Source organism: Mytilus californianus, unplaced genomic scaffold, assembly GCF_021869535.1.
Source record: "Mytilus californianus isolate M0D057914Y unplaced genomic scaffold, xbMytCali1.0.p SCAF_9, whole genome shotgun sequence".
In the NCBI taxonomy this organism is placed as follows: domain Eukaryota; kingdom Metazoa; phylum Mollusca; class Bivalvia; order Mytilida; family Mytilidae; genus Mytilus; species Mytilus californianus.
This window is the reverse complement of record NW_026262745.1, coordinates 32,242,765-32,264,666: the sequence shown is the minus strand read 5'-3', so window position 1 is coordinate 32,264,666 and position 21,902 is coordinate 32,242,765. Positions and strand designations below refer to the sequence as shown.

Below are 21,902 nucleotides of genomic sequence, written 5' to 3'. Positions count from 1 at the left end.
TTTTAAAAGAATCTCAAATTTTGAGAAACATTTTTTTGTGCTAGAGTTTCAACGAAATAGGTACAACAGTTGAATATGCTATTCAAAAAGGATTTCAGAGGTAAACAATTATTTATTGGCCACTATTTTCGAAATGGCTGCCAAAATACATTAATTCATATTGCTAGACTTTAGCAAAACTTTATATCAACGCTGAACAAGACATCCTGAATTTAAAAAATGATATAATAATATGAACATGAATAATAGTTTAGTTTTTTTATATGAATCAATTTCTCGTTTACATATTTTGACTGTGCATCATACATCTACTGCATGTTGTGTTTTAACACAGTTTTTAATTATTTCTATTGTTTATACTTTATTTAACAGTGAATAGTTTCAAATATCGCAATAATGTATTATCAAAACTTTTCGTCGCATGTTTATATCTAGTTATATATCAAATTAATTTCAATTCAAAGTACATGCCTGTCAATTCAATGCAATATGATAAGGTAGGAATCGAAGGCATCCCTCATGATATAGAACAGCTGCTACACTTTACTGTGGTATAAAAGCAATAGTCTACAATTGCATTTGCAAAACGATTGTCTAACAGAAATATACCACAACAATCCAGAAACATATCATTAGCCAGAGTTTTATAATACTAAGCGCCTTTGCTGCTTGCATGTTTGCTGCAGGTTAGTGTTTTGTAAAATAAGTTTTTTGTTACAATAATCTAATTAAAATGTAGACCTCTGATTTCGTTATGTCAATAGGGTCACAAAAAATCTATATATATGTAGTATACAGTAAGATATTGTGTCACAGTTTTATTTATTTCAGTAAATTCAAACTGTTATTCAGCGCTATATACTGTTGAAGGCAATTTCATACAAGTGGAAAACAAAGGCCGTACTTTGACCTATAATGGTTTACCCTTACAAATTGTGACTTCGATGGAGAGTTGTCTCATTGGCACTCATACCTCATCTTATATCTATAAAGCCAATTTCTACTGTATTTGTTTCACTCAACGGCTGAAATTCAAAAAAAATATGTTATATATTTATCTTTATTTCACTAGAAATTGAATGCTCGTATATCAAATAATTAAAATATCATTTAACAATTTTACACATTTTTTGTCCATATAATGGAAGTCTATGCGACTCTCATACAAATAATAGGTTTAGCTAGCAATAAAATGAGGTTTAATCCACCATTTTCTACATAAGGAAATGCCTGTACCAAGTTAGGAATATGACAGTTGTTTTCAATTCGTTTGAGCTTTTGATTTTGCCATTTGATAAGGGACTGTAGTACTATGAATCTTAGTGAAGATGGAACGTCTTTTTGAAAATGGACCTGCTTCTTATACATGTGTTTGACAAATTTTACATCGAAGGACGTTGGTAACCAAAATGATTAAATTTGAATCTAAAAGATAATACAGCGCTTTATCATTTACAAAATTTTAGTTTTGGTCACCTGTATCCTTCTTAAACATTTTAAAGATAAATTATACTAAAATAATTGTCAAATTTGTCAAACATTTGGTTTTGAACTATCTTCTGGCTCTTCTAGCATTTACAATTTTGCAATTTGGTTAGAATATCCCTTTGGTATCTTTCGCCTTTTTTCAGAAATTAGCCAACATATTGTTAGAATCTTGAAGAAAATACGGCTGAGATAGTGCTATGAATTTAGGTCAAACTTGAGATACTTTTTGAAAATGGCGCAGGTGTGAAATAAATTCAGGAAAAAATTAACCTCTCTAGACATGATTACACTCATTTAATGTGTTCTTGATAAGATGCGTGCTAAGAACACAATCACAGCACGTATAAACAACTGCTATTGTAGGAATGGGTTGATACGCATTAGGTTTAGGGAACTTATCTGCTAACATCCAAACACATTATTATTGGTTTATTTTTTTTTCTTATTCTATATAACTCTCTCCGACGAAAGGAGACCATGAAACAATAAATATTCTTGCTAACCATGTCAAGACCTATCCATTGCACATTAGGGTATGGCCATGGGTTTAATGCCCATTTAACCTCATGTAATAAATTGTTGAGTATCGAATGAATTCAGATACCCAACCCCTATACAAAAGATATGTTTAACTTCTTAACTGCTATGGTTAGACCTTTCTATTATGGAAGCCAATTCTACAAAAAATATAATCGGACTTCGAGGTTACGAATTGAAAGAACCGTGATCACAAATTGAAATTGTTATAACTAATTATGTAATTATAGAAATTTGGTTACACAATAAAGTATTAAAACAAAACCGAGATACCAATACAGCATTACCGAGATACCAAACCAGCACTAAAAACACAACCTGTTTTTCTTATTTTTTCTTTTTCCTTAAACTAATAAACGCAATAGTAAAAGGCCCTTCTGTTGTTTCTAGAGCTCGTAAAATAAGCTGTTTATTTAAAAATAACGTATCAAATATGAATTCTGTCTATGTGTTAAATATATCCCATTTGCTATGGCCGTCTATTAGACGGGACGCGTATATTGTAATTTAACTACGCAAAACATCTTGAAGACGATTAACAATATCTTTAAAGTGCAACACACAATATCAGTAAAGTGTAACACACAATAGCATTACATATAAACCTGCAGAAAAACAAAAGGTACCGTGAAAAAAAACATTTCAGAAAGGCTCTTTTGTATGTCAATCAGATCATTTTTGGTCAAATATCTCGTCACTTGTTTTGATACTTATACATGATATGCTTTCAAATATTTGGCGTTGAACTTTCCCGTTGAAGGTCCATCAAGAAAAGCGCATGGACGCATGAAATTCATAAAGTGTTTTTACCCCCATTTTTTAAAAAGAATGGTGTATTTCACTGTAGTTACTTGTTTTTACCATCTATGCCCAACTCGTTAGATTAACAAGTGTAAGTAAACTTGTACTTGTGGAGTTATTTTTTTGTGAATTATTTAATCAGCATATCCCGAATAGATAGAGACATTCAACAGATCGGATGGACATAGGTAAGATACAAAAAATTGTAAAAATGAAATATATGGGTAATTTTGAAATATTTCTATGTGTTTCCCCTATATTAAACACGTGTACTATAAATTCACTTCTCTAAAATACTTTAGATGTTCATTTCACCTTCAATTGTTAAATGAAACCACCAAAAATTAAAATACAACAAAACTTTATTTAAAAAAGTTTTAAGGAAATTAAGTCAACAAAAGCTTTGGTAAATGGTACAATTTATAATGTATTATAAAATAAGGAGATGTGGTATGATTTTCAATGAGACAACTACCTAATAAATGACAAAGATGTTAGCAACCATAGGTCGACCTATGGCGACCTATGTTAGCAACCATAGGTCGCCATACGGCCTTCAACAATGAGCAAAACCCATACCAGTTCACATTTTATATAATACAATCAATCATGAAGTAGAGGGGGCCTCGGTGGCCGAGTCTAAGTAGTTACTACTGTAATCACTAGCCAGTCAACACTGAGGTTGTGAGTTCGAACCCCGCTCGAACTCCAATCTTAATTGACTAGGATTGTCAGTTTTCCTATCGAAGGTCGGTGGTTTTCTCCGGGCACTCCGGCTTCCTCCACCAATAAAAACTGGCCGCCACGAAATAGCCCAAAAGCGGTGCTTAAAAGTGGCGTTAAAACACCAAAAATAAAAAAAAATCAAATCATGAAGTAGAAACACTTTTCATTTCAATACAGGTATCAATTTTCGAAGAAAAGAAAGAACTCATTGATAATGGTCTGTAAATGAAAAGAAAAAAAAAAGATTTATCACATACCATACAAAAGAAACCAAAATAAATTGTATCGTCACACTAAAGAAATTCTGTGTGTCCTCGTTTGAGCATTGTCGCATTGTTTATCATTTAGTTTTATGCTCGATAGTCATAATAATGTTACTTTATATAAAACAAATTTTAAGAAATTTGATTTGAAAAAAAAAATAGTAGAAATTAACATAAAGCTGGATATACGTTTATTTACACACACAAATAAAAGCTAAAGCAGTCATCTAGAGGTCAACATACGGTTTAAAAAAAATGTCCATACCATATGTCAAGCAGCAAATAATCTTTTTGTTTATGTTTAAGACCGTAAAATATGTTGCCAATTATGAATAATTCCAATATAAACTACAACATTAAAAACTGAAATTAACACTTGATTACTCAATGCGGTGGAGTTGCACATTAACCCCCTAATGTCGTCATCGATTGTTTTGCCATTTAAGCGGGAGGTTTGGCTATCCATAAAACAAGGTTCAACCCACCATCTTTTCTTAAAATGTCCTGTACCTAGTCAGGAATATGGCACTTGTTATCAGACAGTCCGTTTCTATGTATGTTGGCGTTTGCTTTTGTTATAGTTTCTGTTTCTGTTGTTCTCTTTTCTCCTCTTATAGCTGATGTGTTTCCTTCGGTTTTAGTTTGTTACCCGGCTTTGGTTTTGCTTAATCGAATTATGACTATTGAACAGCGGTTTACTACTGTTTCCTTTATTTCCTGTATTAATTATACATGTGCAGGAAAAAATATAGGAGAGAAATAAGATCTTCACGAATAGTTTATTTAAAAACTCACGTTATTTTTATCTTTCTTAGCACTCCAAGATAGGTCCAGCCCAGTATGAAAACTTAGAAGAAAATGTATGTAAATCCCCAAAAGTTTCAAATAATAATGACAAACAGGAATCTGTTTAAGGTCATAGATATGTAAAAGGGCGAATCTTGGATTTAAGTGAAATTTGCAAATCAACAAGAAAAGATGAATCAGTATTTGAATAACTTTCAAGAGTTCGCCATATAAATATTAAAAGCAACATAAAGGTATAAATGTATAAAGAGGTTAAACTCCTAACTATCTTACTGTCTGTCGATGCATTTATTTTTGGCATTGCACAAGTCATGTCTTCTTTGACTGTCCATGACGTTAAAATACTAAATCCCTGGGATGTGTTTTAGTTGATTTTAGTCTCTGATGCATGATTTTTTATTATTAATTGTTTTGGCTTTTAACTAGCTGTCAGTAACTGCGAGTACTCTGAAATCGTACTTTCTTGTTTATTTGACCTGTTGATACTAATTGTAATGCTTTTTTGTTATTTAATGTTATTCAGGGTTATATCTGGTCTATATACCAGCTTTGATAAGTGTTTGGTATTACTATAAATTTTCACTTCGTACTATCAACTTCAAAATTATTTATTTTGTAAAAATATTTCCTTTCTCTATTGGAACTGTACACGTATACCTAACAGCAAAATTATTTTCATTTACCTGTGTTTAAAATAATTGCAAATGGCTGATATTTTTGTTCGAGCATATTGTTTTTCTTAAATTGTTTAACATTTCCTACCGATATAACATGTTACTTTTATTATTCTTCCCTTAGTTTATTTATTTTGTATTTGCATTGTATCATAGGTCAAATTTATTTGTTCATTGTATGTTCATTGGTGTTAATATGTCCTTTAATTGAGTTAAGCTATTTCAGTTGATATTTTATAGTGTGTCTTTCTATGTTGTGATGTTACACTATTGTTTCAGAAAAAGGGTGAAGGTTTGGTACCATTAAAATGTGTAAACCCGCTGCATTTGTTTGCACCTGTCCTAAGTCAGGAATCTGATGTTCAGTAGTTGTCGTTTGTTGATGTGGTTCATAAGTGTTTCTCGTTTCTCGTTTTTTATATAGATTAAACCGTTGGTTTTCCCGTTTGAATGGTTTTACACTAGTAATTTTTGGGGCCCTTTATAGCTTACTGTTCGGTGTGAGCCAAGGCTCCGTGTTGAAGACCATATTTTGACCTATAATGGTTTACTTTTTTAAATTTTGACTTGGATGGAGAGTTGTCTCATTGGCACTCATACCACATCTTCTTATATCTATAGGATGTATTAAGTAAAACAAAAAAACCCGGGATACTTGAATGTTTTAATCATGGTCTCTTCAAAACCTGTTCCATGAATATCTTGTAAAATGTTATTGCTGTCGAAATTTTTATTTTATTTTGTTGAATCAAATAGATTTGGTCACCGACTTTTTTCTTGCTAATTTTTAAAACGTGTGCAATATATCTAAAACATTAAAACAGAGTATTTCGATACTGTTACGAGATTACGCTTATTTTGCACATTGTATACAAGAATCAATATACACGTAAAAAGACGAATTTAGAGGATCCCAACAAATTTTATCTAATTTAAATGGAAATCTAAATGCCATTTTCAAAAGGATATTCCTAGGATAAGATAAAGAAAATGGTAATTTTAAGCGAAATGATTGTACTATTTCTAATTTACTCGCATTATATACATTTATAACCTTTTTCATTTGCATTTTTTTTTTCAATTAACCCTGGGAACAGTATATCTAACGGGAAATGAATCTGATACGCTTTTCAGTATAAAATTGATAAAATCTCGGACTCCCCGAGACTTCCCGAGATTTACGGATTTTGGTAGCGTCTGACTGAAAAACTATCAGAACTGCTCAACAAATAAACCACATAACTCTAATTGTAAAAAAATACAAGTTTTATCATTTAGTAGATATATTTTGTCATATAAAATTACCAAAATAAGTTTGATTTATTTGATGTGAAGTGTTTTATAATAGTTTGGGAATTTGTAAATCATCGCGGCAATGGCCGCCATTTTTTTATTACCTGGTTTGCATTCTGCACAATTCTGTGATAAAATGCTTGCGATTTTAACAAATTTGAAGTGACAGAATACATGTTTGATACACTAGCATCACTATAAAACTAGTTTGAATGACATTTTATTGATAATATCAGACATTATTAGGATAATAGCGAGTCCGTTTTTAACACATATCCGTTTCTGTATCGTATCTTTATTAACAATGGCACGACGATAAAATCGACTACAATCAGGTAGTGTCAAGTCCCGTCAATATATATGTTCCTGATTAACCTTACCCCTGGTGTATTAAAAGACTATTTAGATCATTTAAAATGCAATGTCCTTTTTGGCAAACATTTAATGCAGAAACTGAATGTGTGAAATATGGAATAGCTCATGAAATCTGCTCGAAAAATGTATCTGTAAAGGGGTGGTAATATTCTGCAACACAAAATGCAGGAAATATTTGGATACAAAAAAAACATGCGTAGCAAAAGATGAAAATGAACATTGAATTTACCAAAAGATCTACCTGCACCCCCCCTTTTCCACACACACACACACACTTCCAGCATATCAAATAGTTGCCCCCTGACTAATTGATATCTCTTTTAAATTATAATGACACAAAATTAGGCTTTACACACCACAGGCAGTGGATAGATATGCTTTTGTGTAAAAAGAAAGTTGGACGTCAATACTTTTCATCGCATAGTTAGGTATACATCCATGTATGAAGAATGTTTTATATAATTTAAGAAGTCTATCATTCCAAACTTATCCAATTGTTACATAATAAAATGACCATCAATGGCCTGATATGTCTTTGGGTAATGTCATGTCGCATTGCAAAATCTTTCAGACACATAAATGATGTCCTTTTAACAAAAACATGTAATTTGCTATGTAAAATTAAGATAACCTTTACACTTATCAAATAATTTTAGGTAAAATGAGAAAGATGTCATTTATTACCATTATCGTTTCTATATGGGTGAGTATCGTAATTTTATCCTTACCAGTAACCATGAAACAATTGCATTAATTTATGTCGCTTAAACTAGTCTTTTTCTTACACTACAAATCCTTTTTGCAAACTCTTTTTGACTATAATAAATATATAGGGGTTTCGGAATTATATTTTTCCGTTGTGCTGCTTTTCGTTTCCTTTTTTATTGATATAGAAACTAGTTATTCATCATATATATACTTAATCTCGGTTAATTAATTACATTAACATATATAGTGAGCACTAGTAAATTTAATGAATTTTAGTCTGAAACGGTCATTTTGATCTTAACATCATCTGAAAAGTCTGAACAATTAATTTTTAAGTCATGTTCAGTCTTTAAATCTGTTGTCAGAAATATCGACGACAGTAAATGCAGTACTGCTCAGACAATTCGCTTGCAGTCAATTCAGCACTGTTTAGTATGATATTTCTCTTAAAAGAATAGTGATAGTGGTGACATATTATATATTTATTTGCAAAGAGAAATATTTTTAAACAATCATCATTTAAATAAATGTGTGCAAGTTAATTATTTTTTTTCATTACAGATTTTAATAGAAACTGCAACTTCGCTAGAAGGTAATGAAGTATATCTTTTTCGAATAATTTTTGCCTTTTTTATTGGTTGATTCGTTCATGTCAAAAATAACGGATACTAATATTCTAATTTTTGATAAACACAGATAACCTCATCAAAGATACCAAAAATTTGATAAAGCTCATAACCGCTTATACCGATCGGTGTTTCAGCAAAAGGTTAATGAGCCAGAATTTTGTAACGAACTTTTTGTCCTTTTTCTCAAAAAGTTCATCGGAAAAGTCCCAAGGCATAATAGATAATATTCAGTGTTAACTTAACAATTAATACATGATGAGTTATAGACTAAAGGTGCTGACGTTGTGTACCATGACCAGAAATTCTTTACTATACTTTATCATATTTTATTATCAATTAAAAAAAACCAATGGTCGTCGTCCATGTTTTATTGATATGCAGTATGTTTTTTGTTGATTTTTATTATTTATTTAGTTATGTTACATATCTTTAAACTCATCATAGATACCAGGATTAAGAATATACAATTTATGTTTACACAAGTTGGATCCAAATTGTTGTCATGTAAATCAATTGTGTTTTCTTTGTTGTGTTTTGTATATTATTGTTTGTCCTTTGGTCGTTTTCCGCTTCTATTTTATGTTTGTTTGGGTTGCTCACACTATTGTCAAAAACGGAAACATAGTAAACTGTCATACAAGTGGGAGGTTAAGCTAGCTGTGAAACTAAGTTTTTACCACCAAGTTCTTCTGAAAATGCCTGTACCAAGTCAAGAATCACTTCAAACCAGTAAAAGTCTGAAATGGCCTATATCTGTACTCAACTGTACTGATTTGTACTCGACTAGTCTGTATTGGCCTGAAATTTGCTCGATTTTTCTCGACAGTAGTCTACACCATACTTAACAGTCTGAACTTGTACTTGACTTTTACTCGACCAGTACTTAACCTTTTTTTAAGTGTCAGAACAATACTCGACCAAGTTTGAACCATGCTCGACCTAGTCTGAACCATACTCGACGTAGTCTGAACCATACTCGACAAAGTCTTAACCAACCTAGACCTATTTCTGTATCTATCTATTGTATTTCATTAATTTAGGAACGTTTTTTAACAACAATTTGAAATCCAAAATGTATTCAATATAGCATTGAAACCAAAATTTCACAATAAAAATAATATATTCATCAAAACCATATTTGTCAACACTTTATATATAAAAGTCTAAATTGAAAACAACGTTCAAACCTATGATTGCGTTGGACAAAAACCGCAATTTTTATACGTGTGCATGCAAAACAAATTTCTTGTTAGAGGGGTCTAAATACAGCACAAATAACATTTTCCAAAAGACCAAAAAAAAATGTGAAAAAGTATATTTTAACAAAACGCATTTGACTAACAGGTCGAACAACAAATGTTTCTAAACCCTGCTGACTGCCATTGGCGATTGCCAAATAAACGGATCACCGATGTAATAAATGGATCTTAATTAAAAAATTAATACTAAACAGAAAACAATAAACTTGCGGAAAAGATGATATACCGCAAACAAAAGGTGCAAAGGTTTTTGTACACCATATCCGGATTTCGACAATTAATGTCTCTTCAGTGATGTTAGGAATCGAAACGGTATTTGGAAAGCCATACAATTTACCTCATTTTAGGATAGACTCTTGAATTTTGAGGAGTCAAAATAGGATGAACAGATCATATAAACCAGAAGGCAAATATAATTCAAGCCCAAACGAAAAAATATAAACAAGTCTAAATTGAAAACAACGTTCAAACCTATGATTGCGTTGGATAAAAACTGCAATTTTTATACGTGTGCATGCAAAACAAATTTCTTGTTAGAGGGGTCTAAATACAGCACAAACAACATTTTCCAAAAGACCAAAAAAGTGAAAAAGTATATTTTAACAAAAAAATATATATATATACAATGTATATCACCTCTAAAAAAAGTATAAACAAAATGTTCAAAGGCAGTGATTTCTGGTCGGATTACAATTAAAAAAAATAAGTTTTCGATAAAATGAATGTTTATATACATGATGCTCACATTGCATTATGTTAATCAAAAATACTAAAACTATCGACCATTATTTAAAAATCTTAAATGATATTCAAATTTATTTGAATGCAGTAAAAACAAGATGTTCAAAGGCAGTGATGTTTGGTCGGATTACAATTAAAAAGAAATATCTTGTAATAAATTAATTTTTCGGTAAAGTGAATTTTTATATACATGATGCTGAAATTATTTTGAATGTTTCAGATATATTTTATGGGTACTGGCATTTTTTTTATATTATATATAAAACAACTTAATAAATTTTAAAAATGACACATTGGTTTTTGTAAAACCAAGAATTTAATATTATAGAACTTCCATAGCAATCCTTGATAACCTATTCAAAAAGGAATAAAGTTCCAAAGTTGCAGTAAAAATTTAAGTTGATTAATTAAGTTTTATCAAAATTAAAGACATGGTATACAAGAAGCACCTTAATAAGGGCTAATAACCTCAGTACAGGTGTGTTTTACAGGTAAAAAGAAGTTCATATTTTTCTTTAAACTTGTTTTTTTTTTCTAGTGAATTCAAAAGGCGTTGTGATTTAAGTTTTGATGTTATTTAAAATTTATTTCTTTCTGACCAGGTGTGCTCTGTTTAATGAATGTGCCCCAATCAGGATGTATTACTTTATAGTTTACCCCTGATCAGAAGAACAATCTTAATCTTTTATTTAATTTTTTAACCGTTTTAGATTTACTTCTAAAATAAGGTTAAACAATTTCAGTGATTTTGTTGGCTGTTGTTACATCAGTTAAAAAGTTTTATAGCTGTTGTATGTAACCATGAAACCTATGTAGTTTTTATTTAAGAATTTAGGTGCATTAAATTTTGTTAAAAAATCGAGTCATAGTTCTGACTTTTTTCAGTGGCAAAGATAAGGGTCAAGTACAAATCAGTACAGTCGAGTATGGTTAAGATTCGGGTCGAGTAATATCGAGTAAAAATCAGCACAGTCGAGTACAGATATAAGCCATTTCATACTTTTACTGGATTGTAGTGGAGTTGGGATCCCGCTAACATGTTTAACCCCGCCACATTCTGTATGTATGAGCCTGTCTCAAGTCAGGAGCCTGTAATTCAGTGGTTGTCGTTTGTTTATGTGTTACATATTTGTTTTTCGTTCATTTTTTGTACATAAATTAGGCCGTTAGTTTTCTCGTTTTAATTGTTTTACATTGTCATTTCGGGGCCTTTTATAGCTGACTGTGCGGTATGGGCTTTACTCATTATTGAAGGCCGTACGGTGACCTATAGTTGTTAATTTCTGTGTCATTTGGTCTCTTGTGGAGAATTGTCTCATTGGCAATCATACCACATCTTCTTTTTTATATGACAGTTGTTTTCCAGGTGGTTGATAGTCAAGCATTTGGTTTTGTCAGTTTTAATGAACTTCCTCTTTTTGATTCCGTAATTTATCTTTTCTTTAGATATTTTATGTATTTGTTTGATGTTTAAATGACTTGTTTATAAAAGCATGTTTACCATTAATGAAAGTATTCAGCTAGGCAAATGTTATAAATGTATTTACTACTGCATGAAAATTGGACGTTTTTTAAAAGCATTTTAGTAATTAATCAATCTTTGTCATTTTAAAAACAATGTTAATATAAGCTACATATTACAATTAATCAATAGAACTTTAAAACAAGTTGCGTAGTTTTCTTATGCCATTACGAAACTGTTACTGAACTCCAAGTGAAATTCAAAACGGAAAGTCCTTTATAAAATGGCAAAATCAAAAGCGTAAACACATCAAACGAATGGAAAACAACTGTCATATTCCTGACTTGATACAGGCATTTCCTTATGTTTTTTTTTTGTAGTGATTAAGATTATACACACAATGTTCACTGCTGTACCCCTATTTGACATTTTTACCTATTATGTCCGTTTGTTTTGTTCATACATTGTTGTCAATATAACGGAATTTTATGCGACTGTCATACAAGTGAGAGGTTTATCTAGCTATAAAAGTTATGAAAGCAGGAATAATCCACCATTTTATACATTAGGAAATGCCTGTACCAAGTCAGGAATATGAAAGTTATTTTCCATTCGTTTGATGTGTTTGAGCTTTTAGTTTTGTCATTTGATAAGGGACTTTCCGCTTTGAATTTTAATTGGATTTCGGAATTTTTGTTATTTTACTTTTATGTAGAAAATGGTGGATTAAACATAATATATACTGTGAAATTACTTTTATTCGTGGGTATCAATTTTCGTGGTTTGAGCAAAAGTTACATGTTCTTGGGTTCTTGAATTCGTGGATTTTAGTTTTCAGAAAAAATTTGAGTGAAGAATTTGAAGCCATATGAAACTAAGATTCTTGAAAATAATCATATGTTGTTTTACAATGATTTGCGGGACATTGCAAAATAAGGTTTTCTTTTTCACTTACTTGTTCGTCTTTCTATCATCAAATTTGTGTTAAGCCTGCGACATTTATGTCGCGAAAGAGAGACATCGCGATCCTAGATTTCGTTGTCGGCGTCGGCGGCGTCAACATTTAGATGCATTATGTTGTTAAAGTTTTTTTTAGACAAAAATTACTTTGTCAAACCTTCATGGAATTTTATATGAAATTTGGACAGAAGCTTGTTTATGACCAAAAACACAGTATTCAGAGCAAAATTTTGAAAATATTTTTTTTCCATTTTTTCCTTTGTTTACTGATAAATGGACTTAGTTTTCTTTTACAGTTAACATTCATATTCAGTCTGAGGTTAAATTTTTTCAGTCATCAATAACTTTGTCAAACATTCATGGAATTTAATGAAATTTGGACAGAAGCTTGTTAATGACCAAGATGCAGTATGCAGAGCAAAATTTAGAAAATATTTATTTTCATTTTTCCGTATTTTACTGATAAATGGACAATTTTTTTCACATTTAACATTCAGATTTAGTCTGAGGTTAAAGTTTTTCAGTCATCAATAACTTTGTCAAACCTTCATGGAATTTTATGAAATTTGGACAGAAGCTTGTTAATGACCAAAATACAGTATCAAGAGCAAAATTTTGAAAATGTTTATTTTCATTTTTCCGTATTTCATACTGATAAAATGACTTCCTTTTTTTTGCAACTAACAAGTAGATGTAGTCTCTGGTTAAACTTTGTTACACATCAAATACTTTGTCAAACCTTCATAGAATTTTATGAAACTTTTTTTATGATTAAGAGAAGCAAACTTTTGAAAATATATTTTCATTTTCAGTATTTTTCTGATAGATGGACTTAGTTTTTTTACAGTTAACATTTACAGACAATCTCGGATTAGATTTTTTTTTATTTATTGACATGATAAGTTTGTTAACCTTCATGGATTGTTATGAAACTTGGAGAGAAGCTAACTTTCAAGACCAAGAAATAGCTCTAAAGAGAAAGTTTTATTATTTTTTTTTAATTCTGTATTGTACTGATAATTGGACTCACTTTTTAAGTCAACATTACACTTTTACACTGACAGCAGCAATCGTAGGCGAGACACATGGTTCTGCGGAACCCCTTATGAATTTTTAATAAAATAATTGCTTTCGGAAACCTGATTCATCTATGCTTACAAATCGTCTCGATTGAAAAAAAGTAAACATTTTAATTGTTATTCACATATAAACAGAAGGGATGGCACTAATTTACCCTAGATCGAGTGATCAAGGTGTTTATTGTGCCATTAGGAACACGGTAACATAAAAAAATTCTACAAATGTTATTGAATTGAATAATTATTTCTTATGATATAAAAAAGCAATCCCAATATGAAATTTTTACTGTTTTTTTTTTCGTTTCAGAATAATGAGGAGATAAAATGAACACTTCATAATCAAATCTCATCACCGGAAGCCTTGCTTTCACATGTTTCATCGATCAAAATTTTTTTTCATGAGAATTAAAAGGTTAAAAGTCGTACAGTTTAGGTTTTTTGAAGATTAAATGGGTAAAATCCTGTCAGAAGTTGTATATATAGTTCATAGTGCGTTTGCTGATATTCGATGTATTCTCAAAAAGTGGTCTAACTTCGCAGATAAAAATTCTACATCATATCTTTTATTTAATAATTCATATTTTAATGTGTGATTGCATCTCATATGTCCCAGTGAACTTGAGATTAAGGACACAACCAAAACTATAAGGTCAGCTTCATATCTTGATATTTTCCTCGAAATTGATATAGATAATGACTTAAAACTAGAATATATGATAAACGTTATTTCAGCTTTCCAATTGTCAACTTCCCATTTCTCAGCAGTAATATATCCTCTGCCCAATCGTATGGTTTATAGTTTCTCAATTAATACTTTGCGCTCAATCTTGGTCACGCTATATGAATTTCATTTCATTAACAGAGGTGAATAAAAATTGCTTAAACAGAGTTTTAACGAACGTAGTCAATGCATCACTGGTAAATTATTAAGTCATTAAGTCAAACTTATTAGTAAAGGTTATCTTACCAATGTTGTAATTAGATCTTTGAATATAGTTTACATTGGTACTAATATCGATTTTGTCATCAGCAAATTAAAACATAACTAAATTTGTATTCTTTTCAAACGGGATGTATAAAGACACACACACTTTCATTTTTATCTATAAAGAGGTTAACTCCTAACTTTCCTACTGCCTGTCGATACATTTATTTTTGGCATTGCACTTCTTCTTTGACTGTTCATGACGTTAAAATACCAAATCCCTGGGATGTGTTTTAGTTGATCTTAGTCTCTGATGCATGATTTTTTATTATTAATTGATTTTGGCTTTTAACTAGCTGTCAGTGACTGCGAGTACTCTCAAATCGTTCTTTAATTTCTTGTTAATTTGACCTGTTGGTACTATTTGTAATGCTTTTTTGTTATTTAATATTTACTTATTAAGGGTTATATCTGGTCTATATACCAGCTTTGATAAGTGTTTGGTATTACTATAAATTTTCACTTCTTCGTACTATGAACATCAAAATTATTTATTTTGTAAAAATATTTCCTTTCTCCATTTAAACTGTATACCTGACTACAAAATTATTTTCATTTACCTGTGTGTGATATTATTGTAAATGGCGGATTTTCGTTCGATGTTATTGTTGTTTTTCTGAAATTGTTTAACATTTCACAGCGGTATGATACTGTTACTTTAATTATTCATCCCTTATTTTATTGATTTTGTACTTACATTGTATCATAGATCAAATTTATTCGTTCAGTGTATGTTCACTTGTGTTAATATGTCTTTCGATTGAGTTAAGCCATTTCAATTGATATTTTATAGTGTGTCTTTCTATGTTGTGATGTTACACTATTGTTTCAGATAAGGGTAAAGGTTTGGTACCATTAAAACGTTTAAACCCGCTGCAGTTGTTCGCACCTGTCCTAAGTCAGGAATCTGATGTTCAGTAGTTGTCGTTTGTTGATGTGGTGCATAAGTGTTTCTCGTTTCTCGTTTTTTATATACATTAGACCGTTGGTTTTCCCGTTTGAATGGTTTTACACTAGTTATTTTTGGGGCCCTTTATAGCTTGCTGTTTGGTGTGAGCTAAGGCTCCGTGTTGAAGACCGTACTTTGATCTATAATGGTTTACTTTTATAAATTGTGACTTGGATGGAGAGTTGTCTCATTGGCACTCATACCACATCTTCTTATATCTATATATTATGATAAAAAAAAAGACTGATATCGACACTACATAAGTTTAACGGTCATCATCACGACCAATATTATATATCTGTGTCTCATCTCACTAGCTATATCTGTGCGTGTACTACATCTTTAGATTAGAATACAATAGTCGTTTGATCTGTTTATTAACCGATTGCGTACTATTCCCGATCGTGACATTGTGACTGAGTGTGGATTTGCATGGCGGTTAATACATACATAGCCGGATATGCTTACACTGTCGACTCACCCGGTCTAGCTTCCTTTTTGTGAATACCTTGATTTGTATCTTCTAAACCGAAATAAGAGATTTGAACATCGGTAAACTACTGTTGCCTCGAATTTAATACTAACAAACAGTATATATAACACATCTATTAAAACACCAAAACAAAACAAAAAACAAGTGTTATGAACATAAGGTTTTATTTTTATTGTACAGCCACTAATCATGCATGAAAAATATACATTTGAAAAAATGAATGTGGTTTTTTAAGTTATGAGTATATTCAACGTTTATTTCATATGAAATGTAAAATCATTCTATATAATTTACCGGCACGTAGTTGTATTGGCGTCAGTTCAAATTCTGTAAACCAACCTATTTCCATAGGGATTTAATATTTGGGATTTGGTGAGTTGAAAAACAACGCAAATATAATTGACAGGAATGTGTAGAACTTGGATCTTCTCCAAGATTACATAACATCAACAGGGTAAGAAAATCGCGAAAAAAAATTTCACAATCGCAAAAATGTATACGCAAACATAAGTTGATTTATGGTTTCAAATGTCAAGGTGCACAGAAGTGGATGTACCTGAAAACGCATGAACTCTAAATGGAGTGAGATCAAGTGCTTTAACAAGGTAGAGATCATAGATCATGCGTGCATCACGGATCACACTTGCAGTTTCAAGGTCAGATACATTAGTAAAAGTGTTTCAGGTCTGATTGAAGGTTGTTGACATGTGAAATATATTTCGTGGATAACTATAGTACATGCAAGTTCAAACCTTGTACAAAACATGATGCTGACCGTCGAATTTGTGAAGATTTCAATTTTTTCCAAATATGTCTGTGATAATGGTTTTTCATGTCACATTATATAATGAGAACTTCCTCTCACATATCGTAGCAGTAAGAATAGTGAACACAAAAGGCTGGGAAAAATATCACGTTGATTTGAAAGACTTAGAAGTTGGCAATACGAAAATTAAAATCCTTTTGTTTGTAAAAGAGGATGGCTTCGAGTCGTTTATTTAAGTCAATATTTTAAGGACACAAGGCATACTAATAAAGCAGACCTAATTGTCTCTGGAATATCCTTAATTTTAAGTTAACCAGGGTTTTAAGAAATATTAACAACCTCTTAATCAAGGATAACTAATTGAAAAGACAAAATCAATATATATCTGGAAACTATTTTGCTTCAGTTTGTTCCTACCTTCAGAAGATCTTATTAAGACTTTGTTTCGAATGAGCACGATACATATCGACAATTTCAAATGAAAAAAATCAACAACCTGTTTTAGACATCTCACATGTATCCTTATCTTTGTATGGTTCAACATTTGGAATCCTTTCACAAATGACTCGTTTACCATGCACTTTATCATGAGATCTTTACTCAATAAAAGCAAGCATAAGTCTTTCCTTAAATGGGACTTCTAAAGCCGTCATATGACTGTAGTAATAACTGTGATGCCAATATCCGGATCGCAAACATTTGCTGAAATAACAATTATATATGTGAAAATAATTGAATTGATGAATAGAATGCAGATTACAATTCTAATTAACCATTTGTTCCGATATTCAAAAGCAAATAGAAATATGATTAACTTAAAACAGCATACATCGATCGGCGTTCGAGCAAAAGGTTTAAGAGCAATGATTTTGTCATTTTTCTAAAAAAGCTCATCGGAATAGTACCAAGACCCAATAGATAATGTTTAGTTTAAACCTCACAAATGATACAGGCTAGTCTTGAGTTAAAGATTTTATGAAATATACTTTAGACCATGACATAAGGTGTAGACACTGTTCGATTATTGAAGACCTTCTTTGAATGCTTTTACTGTTACTTTTTGTTTTTGTTTTGTTGGACAACAGTTTCAATTACGTATACTCAACATCTCGTTTTATTACGAGATAAACAAGTAGTAATTAAATATATAGAATAATGTCATTTTTGTTTTTGATAATGGCTTTCCGCCTGCAAGTGCGAGCTGATGAAAATAGAAAGTGAGCAGTCAATTGTTCGAAGTCAGTTCTCTAATTCAATGAAAGCATTAATGTTTTTAACTTTCGTGTCTTATTTCATTGTAGCGGTAACTCAATGTTATGCATTTTTGTAAGGTCGGTTGATCTCTATGGATTCTCCGGCTTCCTCCAAAAAACTAAAGCGGCAAGCATGATAAAGGAGTTGAAAGTAGCGTTAAAAAAAAAACAAACAAACAAACAACGTTTATGTAAATAAATGTTAATATTCTACATTTAGATTGTCCGAAAAATGCGAGATATAGAACAATTGATGGGTCATGTAATAACTTGAGAAATCCCACTTGGGGGAAAAGTGATACCAAACTGAGAAGATTGACGGACAAGGATGGATATCCAATGGTGGCATATGAGGACGGTAAGACCTTAATTACCAGTTAAAATAGATAATAACATTTAAACATAAGTAAATGGAACTATACCTAATGTGATGCTTAATTTCAGATGGTACATGTTGAACATATATTCAAAGTAGAAAATCCAGTTCCTGGTTTATAACTTTAATTCCTGGATTAACAAAAAAAGAAAAGTATATGATTTATATGAAAAAAATATTTTCTAGTTTAACTAGTTCTCTGAATAAATCTGCATATGTATGTTAGTGGTCTTTGCTACACTAATTTTGCAATGTATGAAAATATTTGTATGCGTATCATTTCAAGTCATTACTGACTGGAAATACATTTTCGAAATCGGTAAATGGTGCTTCAGAATTGCCATAGTATCTTGTAATTTTGTATGAATACAAGAACCACATGGGTTGATATCATAATTGTTGACTGCAAAGTCTTGAAACGTATCACTAGAACAACACTTAGTTCTTTTGAAATGTCATGATATTTTAAATTGGTACTACATACATTTTTAGTTTATGAATAAGCCTTACAAAATTGTTAAATGTTTATGCTATCCTTCAAATGCAGAGGGTTATATAAATATATATATAATTTTGGTGTTCTTTTGTTTTAATTTTACATTTTGCTTTCCAACTTATGAAATATTCAGACTTAAAACAATTGGCGTAAAGCACTATTAAAGATAAATAAATTGCAAATGCACAGTTCGCTTGCTATTTCAAGTTGATTTTAAAGCAGTGACGGGTATAATTCTACCGATTATCCACAAAATATGTCTACACGCAATTAGTCTCTATTTTTGTTGTCATTTCAATTTTGAGTTCATTACTTTTTAACAAATGATACTTTAAGATTTTCAATACTTGGTTTTGAGCAATGCGTTTTCGACATATGTAAATGGTGCATCAAATTAGCTTGGAACTTATTATTTGTATTATATAAACTTCATAATCTACATATACAAATAATCATATCTAATACACCAATTTATGAACAATTTATCATTATAGACCTCGTCCACTATTTGCAGCGCCTTATACTTTTACACCAATATTTTTCTTTTTATCAAAGAATTCTAATAGTGACTTCCACTATGAATCACAATATTAAAAGCGCTATCGCTTGCTCTGTCACAAATTAGTTGACTGATACAAAATTTCAATGTCTCGATGTACTAGCGACATGTTTAGATACAAGAATATTCGGGTAATCTATTATTTTATGGATTATGTCCTATTCCCGATTGTGACTGAGTGTGGAATCCTATGGCGAGTGGTGCATGCATAGCCAGAGACGCTTACCCTGCCGAAGCAACAGGTCTCGCTCCTTTTTGATTTCCTGCGATGCCCTTATTTTTATTTTTTTTTATTTGTCTTCTTAATCGATTTATGATATTTGAACATTGCCATAATTTGTAGCCTTCTCTGTTTCCTATGCGTTCATATCCGTTCTTGTTTTTAATTCAGCATATATGACATACCATTTTGTACTTTTTGACAGGAATAAGTCTTCCTAAAGGTTACCCGAACAAACTACCAAACCCAAGAACTCTCAGCAATTTGGTATCAGATTCGGCTTTAGGACCAAAGAATCAGCATGATCGATGGAGAACTGGAGAGGTCATGTGTTTCGGTCAATTAATAGCGCACGATGTCATTGAAACGGCTGCGCCCTCTGGTAGTGTTTGTTGCATTTTAATTTTTTTCATATTTAAGACACGTCGATGCATTATTTTTTCTCTCTCTCGCATATTATTAAATATTGATTTTTTTAATTATAAAAATCGTAAATGTGCCGTATATAAAATGCTGTTTTTAACTTTTGGAAATAAGGGGATAACAATTCCATGGCATTGTTTTCCCGCTTCCGTCGAATCACAATAAAAATGAAAAGTAGTTTCATGTACGTTTAATTTTAAAGGCATTTGAAAATGATTCAGTTTTACTCTTAATGGTTTAATCTACACTTTTGAAAGACATATTCACGGATAGTAACGTCGTCATATTGATTAGCGTTTAGTACAGTGATTTTGTCATAGTTTGGTTAAATTGGACATTATTGTGTTAAGTGTTTTTAATGACAAACAATGACAAAATATAGACAGTAGGACTTTTTGCTTAAGGAACTTCTGAACATAAATTCAAGCTGGTAAGTATCTTTGTCTATAGCTAATATTTTAGTACGTTACAATTTGTATCATTTAGTTAATATTTTGACACAGAATAATGCTTGCGTATGTCAAAACTTAAAAGTTGTTTATTCGTTGCTCATGCATGAAAAAAAGTTATTTTTTTACTGTCTGTTACATCACATATTTCGTTATAAGATAAAACTGCCGTCAATTATTCCGAAAAATAGCTACAGTTAGTTTTCTCAATTGAATTGTTTCTTATTTTTCATGTCGGTGCCTTTTATAGCCAACCATACGGTATGGGTTTTTCTCATTGTTGAAGGCCGTACGGTTGCTTATAATTGCTTACATCAACTTCATTTGAACTTTTGTGGATAGTTGTCTCATTAGCAATCATACCACATCTCCTTATTCTTATATTGTACCAAACAAAATAACACGTGTATCTTGGAATTCAAATCAAATTTTTCAATCATATTTAATAATGTACAATTTTTCATACTTAACACTAGATCGACAGAGATTTTTCTGATATTATCGAAACCTTATTGCGCAAAAGAAAAAAGCTTCAACGGATTATGTAATACTACACAATGCATGTGTACAATATGACAAAAAACATAATCATTTTTATTCATTCGTAATAATAATTGATAAAATGGACATTATATCGATCTAATTCTATTCGAAATTGTGATCTTTCATATATTTAAATTCGGAACTTTGTAAGTAGTTTTCATAGTAATTTCATGTATAGTTTATCAAAATAATAAGTTTTAACTGTTTTCATGTTAACATTTTGTCCCGTGGTGGATTAAAGACTGGAAGGTGCCCTCTCGATATCGTTTGGTTTGTTTTGTAGTTGAGTTACTGTATCATAGGTGTACAACCACCACATCTCCTTTTGTTCATCATAGACATAATCTGGTTCAAATTAAAACAACAGGTGTTAAGTGTGCTAGAAAAAAAAATGTAAAACAAAAAATATTTTTTGACAAGTGATGCCGGTCACAATATCCCCGACAGAGTCCATCATGGACATACGGAGAAAAGATGCTAGGTGAAACAGAAGCAATGCTTTTTGTTTTTGTAATTTATTTTATCGAATGCCAGTCAAAAAGAGCAGTTTCTATATTAATTCTATCTTAGGAAACACACGAAATGTAA

The 21,902-nt window shown here is 31.0% G+C and overlaps 1 protein-coding gene across 1 annotated transcript in view; it reads left to right on the top strand.

Annotated features, from left to right (window-relative positions):
• Positions 1 to 585: 585 nt before the first annotated feature.
• Positions 586 to 21,902, top strand: part of LOC127715080 (chorion peroxidase-like) — a 47,069-nt gene continuing 25,752 nt past the window's right edge. Inside the window, exons 1-5 of the mRNA XM_052221110.1 lie at positions 586 to 686; positions 7,621 to 7,667; positions 8,234 to 8,264; positions 18,469 to 18,606; positions 20,105 to 20,281. Coding sequence (XP_052077070.1) covers positions 674 to 686; positions 7,621 to 7,667; positions 8,234 to 8,264; positions 18,469 to 18,606; positions 20,105 to 20,281 — 406 coding nt within the window. The 5' untranslated portion in view covers positions 586 to 673. The remainder of the gene's footprint in view (positions 687 to 7,620; positions 7,668 to 8,233; positions 8,265 to 18,468; positions 18,607 to 20,104; positions 20,282 to 21,902) is intronic.